The sequence below is a fragment of the Dryobates pubescens genome, chromosome 36 (assembly GCF_014839835.1).
Source record: "Dryobates pubescens isolate bDryPub1 chromosome 36, bDryPub1.pri, whole genome shotgun sequence".
Lineage (NCBI taxonomy): Eukaryota > Metazoa > Chordata > Aves > Piciformes > Picidae > Dryobates > Dryobates pubescens.
The window spans coordinates 1,871,454-1,880,462 of record NC_071647.1 but is presented as its reverse complement, the minus strand read 5'-3'; the positions used below and the strand labels follow the sequence as shown (position 1 = coordinate 1,880,462).

The 9,009-nt window shown below is 67.4% G+C and overlaps 2 protein-coding genes across 3 annotated transcripts; one reads left to right on the top strand and one right to left on the bottom strand.

The window, feature by feature from the left end:
- The first annotated feature begins 558 nt into the window (after positions 1 to 558).
- Positions 559 to 1,861, top strand: PRR15L (proline rich 15 like). The gene is made up of 2 exons (XM_054176957.1): positions 559 to 595; positions 1,543 to 1,861. The coding sequence occupies exon 2, from the start codon at positions 1,555 to 1,557 to the stop codon at positions 1,852 to 1,854; it is 300 nt and encodes a 99-aa protein (XP_054032932.1). The 5' UTR covers positions 559 to 595; positions 1,543 to 1,554; the 3' UTR covers positions 1,855 to 1,861.
- Positions 1,862 to 4,325: 2,464 nt separating this feature from the next.
- On the bottom strand, positions 4,326 to 8,880 carry PNPO (pyridoxamine 5'-phosphate oxidase). 2 transcript variants are annotated; one of them, XM_054176844.1, is made up of 7 exons: positions 8,785 to 8,880; positions 8,122 to 8,246; positions 7,923 to 8,022; positions 7,095 to 7,148; positions 5,711 to 5,839; positions 4,882 to 4,952; positions 4,326 to 4,816 (listed from the first exon to the last, which is right to left on the bottom strand). In XM_054176844.1, exons 1-7 carry the CDS (start codon positions 8,827 to 8,829, stop codon positions 4,678 to 4,680), a joined length of 663 nt encoding a protein of 220 aa, XP_054032819.1. In that variant the 5' UTR covers positions 8,830 to 8,880; the 3' UTR covers positions 4,326 to 4,677. The 2 variants fall into 2 exon arrangements, with proteins under 2 accessions (XP_054032819.1, XP_054032818.1); XM_054176843.1 differs by having other exon boundaries at positions 4,326 to 4,796.
- Between the last annotated feature and the right edge of the window lie 129 nt (positions 8,881 to 9,009).

Here is a 9,009-nt window from a genome sequence, read left to right as displayed (position 1 = left end):
TGTCCCCAGGCTGTCCGTGACCGAGAGCGGGGCGGTGGCAGCGTGGGGACGAGCCCGGCGCAGGCCGGCAGGTGCCCGCGGGGCAGAAGGAGCCGGCGGGGAGAAGCGGGAGCAGGAACCGGTCTGGCAGCCCCACCACGCCAGCCGCTGGTTTCGGTTAGAGCCGCCGAAAGCCACCGGAGCCACGTTCCCGCCGGCTGCCCTTAACTCCTGGCTGCCCAAACACGTGCCCTGTGCCAGCGCCCGCTGCCCACCCTGCCCTCCAGCTCGGCGGGACGGACGGGCACCGAACCGGGGGCCCGGTGCCGCGGTCGGTGCCATCACCCCGGAGCCCGTCGCGGCCCGGTGGCCGCGGTTGGGGCTCAGCCCCGGGTTCCCCCCTCGTCATGAATATTCAGGCGAGCCCTGGCCCGGCCCCGCTGTTTGCTCAGGCGAGGAGGGGTTGGCGGAGGGTTCACCTTGACGGCAGGGAGCGAACCGGGCAGCCGCAGGTAGACGGCACCTGCCGGCGCACGGCAGCCACCCCGGCACCCCCGGGGACGACCACCCCCACACCCCGGGCTGGGCGGCCGCAGCGGAGGCGTGGGAGGTGAAGGTACACGGAGGGGGTGTCCGTGGTGGGGAGTGGGACGTGGCAAGTCCCCTGTGGCAGCTCGGTGGCACGGCGTGGCACGGCACGGCTGTGGTTTGGTGATGGGTGCCGAGAGGGCAGGTGGGGACATGGTTTTGAGGGTGGGGGACACAACAAACCAGCCCAGGGGTCACCAGCTATCCTCCCTAGGGGGCTGGCACCAGTCTTGGTGTTCTTGTCCCCCCTCCCCCGTCCCGGCACCCAAAAGCAATGCCAGAGGCACCGTCCAGGAAGAGCTGGGCAGAGGTTGGTCACGGCTGCGTGGTGTGGGAATATGGAGCTGGCTCTCGGGGCATGGAGCTCGCTCCCGGGATGAGGACAAGGTGCTGGGAATCCCCTCCCTGCTCGCTGCCAGGGAAATGTTTGGTTCCACCACCCAGGAGCCGCCTTCCCTGTCCCTGCCCTGGAGCCACGCTCGGCACCGAAGCCTTCCCGGAGCCTTCCCAAGCAGTGGTGGGTCCCCCACGACGTTCCCTCAGGGACAGGCAAGAGGAAAACCCCAGCCTCGGGGTGCAGCGGGCAGTGACACCTTGGTCAGGACCTCGACACCTCCCTGGCTCCCACCTGCTTCCCAGTTCCTGTTTCTGTTTGCTTACCGGGCTCCCTCCCTGCCCTGCTGCACGCAGCGAACACGGCAGCTCCTGGCAGCGCCCGCAGCCTTTCCCTAGGGCTCAGCAATCCTGATGTCACCCCAAGAGTCCCCTCGGGGTCCTCCTGCCCCGGGACCCCAGCCCCGTGCAGGTCCTCCACGAACATCCCAGCAGAGACAGTGGAAGGACTCCCGGAGCCGCCCTTGGCAAGCACATCACCGAGCCCGTGTCCCTTGTCCCCGGTGGCAGGGGGATGGCAGGACTGAGGGGGGCTGAGGGACCCCTCCCGCGAAGTTATTCTGACCCCCACCTCTATTCCAGGGGCCGGTGGCGATGGCCGACGGCCACGGCTGGTGGAAATTGACCTTCCTGCGGAAGCGCCGCTCGGTGCCCCCGGTGCTGTACGAGAGCCCCGACGGCCCCGCGGCCGCCGGCGGGGAGAGCCAGGAGGGGGCGGGTGAGGAGGGGCCGCCAGGCTTCACGGCCCGCCTGGAGAAGATCGTGGACAAGAGCACCAAGGGCAAACACGTCAAGGTCTCCAACTCGGGGCGCTTCAAGGAGAAGAAGAAAGTGAGGGCGACCCTGGCTGACAACCCCAACCTCTGTGCCGCCGGGGAGAGGGAGGAGAAATGACACCCCCCCACCCCCCACCCCGGCTGTCACCCTCTGGCCACCACCACTGGTTGTCCCAGCCCACCTTGGCTCTGCCCCTCCTGGGGATGCTGGACCATGGAGCTTCAGGAGGAGAATGGACTCAGACTGGAGCTTATTCGAGGGAGAAGCAAAGACTCCGTTTAACTGCAGCCGTCCCCCCCGCCCCGGGCTTGCAGCACCCCAGGGGCAGAGGGAGGATTGTCCCTTTCAGTCCCCCACGGGCAGCAGGACCCCCCCGAGGCTGACTGGTTCTGTACTGGGACGAGGATGCTCAACCCACCTTAGCTGCTTGCCACAGGCCGCCGGAGCTCATCGTCCACCCAGCTCTGCCCTGAGCACCACGGCCCCGATCCCAGTCCCCACCGTGGGAAGGGAGGCTTGGGAGAGACCCCCCCCCAGCCCCTGAGGCTGCTCGGCACCACGTCCTCCACCAGCGGTCACCCTCAGACCAGGGCATGCGACGCTTCCCTGCCCCGAGGGAACAATCCTGCAGGGCTGTGGAGGGCTCCAGGCTCCCCAGGAGCTGCCCTGTTCCCACTCACGTCCAGGAATCGCTCCTGGAGCAAGGGAAAACATCAACCACGGAGCGCAGCGCCGGAGCCCATTCCGGGGGAAGCCACCACGGCCGGTCTGGGAGCTCCAGGATTTGGTGGGACTGTTGGGAGCGGAGCCTCCATCAGCCCTCCCCACCGCTGATAATTAACTGTTGTTAATAAACCAGGTCTGGAATCAACAGCAGCTCGCGGGGAGGGGGGCGCGGGCAGGTGGGGGGAGAGCTCAGTGGAGCCTCCAGCCCCAGCTGAAGGGCTGCGGATCCCTCCTGGGGGGGATCCTTCCGGCCACCAGCCACGCCAAGAGTCCCCAAGCCCACGGAGGCGGTGGGGGACACGCAGGGGGTGGCCACCAGCAGCGCTGCCAGCCCCGGGGGTGCCCTCCCTGTGGGGCAGGGTGCGGCTGTGCCTCGAGTCAACAGCAGCAGCCACTTCCCGGCTGTGACAAAAGCGGGACGGTGCCAAGCGCCGGAGTCCAACCCCCTGCTCCCTGGCACAAACGTCGTGCCAGGGCTGCTTCCCCACCACCGCCACGGCCCCCGCCCTCGGCTCTGTTTGCTCTGCTGGCTCACAGGCTGCTCTTTGTCCCGGGCTGGCAGCGCCGGATGGATCCTGCCTGGCAGGGAAGGGAGGGAGTGGGGGAAGGAGGAGAGGTCAGCTGGTGCCAATCGGCTCCTTGGTGCCCATGGTGGTGGTGGTGGTGTCTGGGCTCCCAGGTGGGAAGGGGAGGAGGGAGCAGGGAGGAGAAGGAGCTCAGCTGGTGCCAATCGGCTCCTTGGTGCCCATGGTGGTGGTGGTGGTGTCTGGGCTCCCAGGTGGGAAGGGGAGGAGGGAGTAGGGAGGAGGAGGAGCTCAGCTGGTGCCAATCGGCTCCTTGGTGCCCGTGGTGGTGGTACCTGGGCTCCCACCGTGCTCCAAATGCCAGGATGGGTGGGAGCCCCATCAGAGCAGACCATGGTGGGCTCATCTATGCTCATTCTGGTAGTACCCAGCCTCCTGTCATGTTCCTGATGCCAGGGTGGGTGGGAGACCTGGCTGTGTGGTGCTGCCAGCCCCAGCAAAGCCCCCTCCAAGCTGCCCCCTCCTGCCATCCCCCCCTCAAAGCAATGCCAGAAGCCTCCTGTCCCACCCCATGGGCACCAAAGACGCCCAGCGAGCCTGCAAGAGTGGCACAAGGTGTGTGACACCCCCCCCAGGGCCAGCCAGCCCAGCTCCCCTCATCCCAGTGCCACCCTCCCCTCCCTCTGCCACCCACCACAGGGCTTTGCCCAGCCTGGCACAGCTGGGAACCCACCCTGGGACCCCTCGGTGTGCTGGGGCAGGATCCTGCCCCAGGATCCAGCAACTGCCAGGGCAAAGACAAGAGCCAGGGAGGGCAAAGGTTATCAGGGACTGGTTTCAGTGCCCAGGGCAGCGAGGGTTGCCAGCCACCCTCTGCCAGGGCCGCACCAGCTGGCACCCCTTGGCCCCACACCGGTAAACATTAACCCAAACCCACTGTGCCCATCAGGGTTTATTGCATCCATGCAGGGGCAGGCAGCTGCAAGGGGAGGGGGAACAGGGGGTGCTGTGCCACCCCCCACTCAAAAGGAGCAGGGTGAGGGTTAGGGATGCCAGAGCCCTTGAGGGGTGGGGTGGGGGGGTGGTGCTGGTGGCAGCAGGCAAAGCCAGTCACGAACACTGGGGGCACAAACACTGGGGGCACAAACACTGGGGGGCACAAACACTGGGGGGCACAAACACTGGGGGGCACAAAAGCTGCAGGGAAACAAATTCTTGCCCAGAGTGGTGGTGGCAAAGCCACAGCTGAAGGAGGTCTGCCCCGGGGGGGGGCCCACGCTGCATGGCTCAGGACAAAACCCAGGGCAGGAGAGGTGGCAGCGGCAGGGCAAGGGGAGGGGGGGGCTGGCTGGCTGGGGGCTTTCTTGGTCCCTCCATGATTATCACCACGATGAATCAACCACCAGCAGCACTGGGAGAGGTCACAAAGAAGCAAAGGGACTCAGGGCCCCCACCTGCTGCTCTCACCCACCCCAGGGAGAGGCAAAAAGGGGCTGAGGGTCTTTGGGGGCCACAGCTCAGCGCCCAGGGGAGAGCAGAGCCAGGCCGGCCCCGTTCCCGGGGGGCGAGGGGGGCAGGAGGGGCAAGCTCTGGCGCAGGTGCTGCTCCTGAGTGGGTGAAGGAGGCCAGAGGCAGCGGTGGCCTCAGGGGGCGAGGCGCTGGAAGATCCAATCCCCCTCCCCACGGTGGGTCATGGCCCCCAGGGGGGCAGAGCTGTCCCGCAGGCGGCGGAAGACGATGCGGTCGTGCAGGCGGTTGGTTTGGCCCTGCCAGAACTCCACCACCTCTGGCTGCAGGATGTATCCCCCCCTGGCAGAAGAAACACCAAGCTTTAGGGGGGGGGGGGGGGGGGACGACGCTGGGGGGAGGTCCCACAGCCCCCCCAGGGACTCACCAGTACGCCGGCTTGGGCACCGCGCTCTCCCGGTACTGCTCCTCCAGCTCCGCGTTCTTCTTCCTCAGGTACTTGGGGAGGGGGCAAAGGGGATGGTGGGCAGTGAGGGGGCAGCCAGGGCAGCCCCAGGCTCCTCACAAATACAGGCTGGGTGAGGAGTGACTCCAGAGCAGCCTTGAGGAGAAGGCCTTGGGGGGTGTCAGGTCCCCAGGAGCCAGCACTGGTCCCTGGCAGCTCAGAGCCAGCTGAGTGCTGAGCTGCAGCCAGGGCAGGGAGAGCAGCAGCACAGGGAGGGGATTCTGCCCCTCTGCTCTGCTCTGCTCAGCCCCCACCTGCAGCACTGCCTCCAGCTCTGGGGCACCCAGTGTAAAAAGGACCTGGAGCTGCTGGAGAGGCTCCAGAGGAGGCCACAGAGATGAGCAGAGGGTTGGAGAACCTTCCCTGTGGGGACAGGCTGGGAGAGTTGGGGCAGTTGAGCCTGGAGAAGGCTCCAGGGAGGCCTCAGAGCAGCCTTCCAGTGCCTGAAGGGCTCCAGGACAGCTGGGGAGGGACTGCAGACAAGGGCTGGGAGTGCCAGGACGAGGGGGAATGGCTTTGAGCTGGGAGAGGGGAGACTGAGACTGGAGAGGAGGAAGAAATTCTTGCCAGTGAGGCTGGGGAGAGCCTGGCCCAGGCTGCCCAGGGGAGGCTGTGGCTGCCTCCTGCCTGGAGGTGCTGAGGGCCAGGCTGGATGAGGCCCTGGGCACCTGGTGGTGCTGGAACCGGCCGAGCTTGGAGCTCCCTTCCTGCCCACCCCTCTGTGCCACTCTGTGGGTGGGCTGGGGCTCACCTCCCTGTCTGGAATGATGCTGCTCTGCCTGCTGACCACGGCCCCGATCTGGCTGCTCCTGGGGCGGGAGTGGAAGTACTGCTCCGACTCCTCCTCCGGCAGCCGCCGCACCGAGCCCTCCACCCGCACCTGGGGCAGGCCCCCGTGGCTCGGGAGGGCTCCCAGGCAAGGAGCACCCCCACTCCCTGACCCCCCCCCCAGCATGGCCACAGCTCGGCCTGTCCATCCCAGCGGGACCCCCCAGGCAGTGGGACCCCCCAGCCAGAGTGGGACCCCCCCCAGCCAAATGTGTGGGACCCCCCAGGCAGAGTGGGACCCCCCCCCAGGCAGAGTGGGACCCCCCCCCAGGCAGTGGGACCCCCCCCCAGGCAGTGGGACACCCCCAGGCACAGTGGGACACCCCCCTCAGCCAAATGTGTGGGACCCCCCAGGCAGAGTGGGACCCCCCCCCCAGGCAGAGTGGGACACGCCCCCAGCCAAATGTGTGGGACCCCCCCAGCCAAATGTGTGGGACCCCCCCCAAGGCAGTGTGACCCCCCCAAGGCAGAGTGGGACACCCCCAGGCAGAGTGGGACACCCCCCCCAGCCAAATGTGTGGGACCCCCCCCAAGCAGAGTGGGACCCCCCCAGCCAGAGTGGGACACCCCCAGGCACAGTGGGACACCCCCCTCAGCCAAATGTGTGGGACCCCCCCAGCCAGAGTGTGACCCCCCCCCAAGGCAGTGTGACCCCCCCAAGGCAGAGTGGGACACCCCCCTCAGCCAAATGTGTGGGACCCCCCAGGCAGAGTGGGACCCCCCCCAGCCAAATGTGTGGGACCCCCCAGGCAGAGTGGGACCCCCCCAGCCAAATGTGTGGGACCCCCCAGCCAGAGTGGGACCCTCCCCAGGCAGAGTGTGACCCCCCCCCAGCCAAATGTGTGGGACCCCCCCCAAGCAGAGTGGGACCCCCCCAGCCAAATGTGTGGGACCCCCCAGCCAGAGTGTGACCCCCCACCAGCCAAATGTGTGACCACCCCCCCCCAGCCAGAGTGTGACCTCAGCCAGAGGGTGACCCCCAGCCAGAGTATGACCCCCAGCCAGATGCATGACCCCCAGCCAAAGGGTGACCCCCAGCCAGATGCATGACCCCTAGCCAGTGTGACCCCCAGCCAGATGCATGACCCCCAGCCAGAGGGTGACCCCCAGCCAGATGCATGACCCCTAGCCAGATGCATGACCCCCAGCCAAAGGGTGACCCCCAGGCAGATGTGTGACCCCCACCATCCCTGCCCCAGGAGGTGAGCACCAGCTGCTGGGCACCATGCCGAAGGTCCAGCCCTGCTCCCTGTGCTTCCTCTGCTCCCCCCCTGCTCCCCCAGCGTCCCAGAGGGCCCTCAGCTCACCTGCCTGTTAAGGGGCTCCCAGTAGAAGACGAGAGAAGCGAAGGGGTTGGCGTCCTGGGGAGGGGAGAGAGAGCTGTCAGCAGCCCAGCACTGCCCCCAGCTTAGAGACAACTTCCCCCCCTCCCCCCCCAACCCCCCATTCTTTGTGCACCCACAGCAGGTCTGCAGGTGGCACCAAGCTGAGTGGGGTGGGTGACGTGCCTGAAGGGTGGGATCCATCCAGGAGGACCTGGACAAGGCAGCAGAAGTAGGAGCACAACAGCTTCATGAGGTGCAACAAAGCCATTGCAGAGCCAAGCCCCAGGTCCAGGGTGGGGGTGAAGGGCTGGGGGGCTTGGGGTGCTGAGGGGGTGAGAATCACAGAACTGATAGAACCAGAGAGCTGTCAGGGTTGGAAGGGACCTCAAGGCTCAGCCAGTTCCAACCCCCTGCCATGGGCAGGGACACCTCACACCGCAGCAGGTTGCTCACAGCCACCTCCAGCCTGGCTGCAAACACCTCCAGGGAGAAGGCTTCCAGCACCTCCCTGGGCAAGAAGCTGGACAGGAGCTGGTACTGAGTGCTGCCAGCCCAGAGCCAGCCCTGTCCCGGGCTGACCCCCAGCAGTGTGGGCAGCAGGGGCAGGGAGGGGATTCTGCCCCTCTGCTGTGCTCTGCTCAGACCTCCCCTGCAGTGCTGGGGCAGCTCTGGAGCCCTCAGCACAGCAACAGGCAGGGACCTGGTGGAGCGGGGCCAGAGGAAGCCGCAGCAGGAGGAGGAGGCTGGAAAGTTGCTGTCCCCCGAGCAGGGACCACCCCCAGGACCCCCGCCCCCGGCCGCAGCCCTCACCAGCTCCTTCCCCTTCCGGCTCTCGTGGTTGGTGAAGAAGCGAAAGCCATCAGGCCCAAAGCCCTTCAGCAGCACCATGCGGGCCGAGGGCTTCCCGTCCCTGCGGCGGCAGAGGGGAGGCCATGGCAGGGATGGGGTCATGGGCACCGTCCCCCCCGGTCCCCCTCCCCTTGCCGTGGCATCTCCCCAACAGCCTCACCTGGTGCAGGTGGCCAAGCACATGGCGTTGGCCTCCCCAATGTCGGGGCAGCCCACAGCATCCTTGAACCAGACCTCGAACTGCTGGATGGGGTCACGGGAGGCCAGGTGCTGCTCCTCGAAGGCCTAGGGACACCGGGGGGGGCGCGGTAAGGGGCGGTCTGGGGACACGGCGGGCACTGGTGGGGGTCGTACCAGACTCAAGGGCACAGGGGACAAGGTTACCCCAGCCCTAGGAGTGCAGAAAGTGCAAGGAGGGTCGCCTTGGGGATACAGCCAGCGTGAAGGGGGGCAAGGGGGGCGGTCAAGCCAAGCCTGGGGGAGGTCACCCCAATAGCTGGGGCACAGCCAGCACGAGAAGGGGACCACCCTGGCTCCAGGGTCAAGGGGACAGTCCCTCGGGGACAATGTGGGGAGGTCACCCCCGTTCCAGGAGCTAAAGCCAGCATGAGGAGGAGAGTCAGCGCGGGTGCAGGGTCCCGACCAGCACCGTGAGCCGGTTACCCTGGGTCCTGGGGACACCCTGCGCGGGGTCACCCCGGTTCCAGTGTCCCCACCGACACGATGAGCGGGGGGGGGTGTCCTTGGGGGCATCCTGAAAGGCCCTCCCGGGGCCAGGACGGTTGTCCCCACGCCCCTCCCCACCCCATCACCCCCTCCCCACCTCCTCATCCCCCCGGTAGCTTTTCCGCAGCGGCCCCAGGTCCATCCCGGCGCAGCCGACGGTAGCCGAGCGGGGCCAAACCGCGCGGTACCCCAGGCCTGCCGCCAGGCCCCGCCCCCGGGGGCGTGACCAATTCTAACCACGCCTTTCACCCCCCTCCCCATCCCGGCCAATAGGAAGGGGGCAAGCGCCCCCTGCGCAGGAACAGCGTGAGCCAATTGGAGG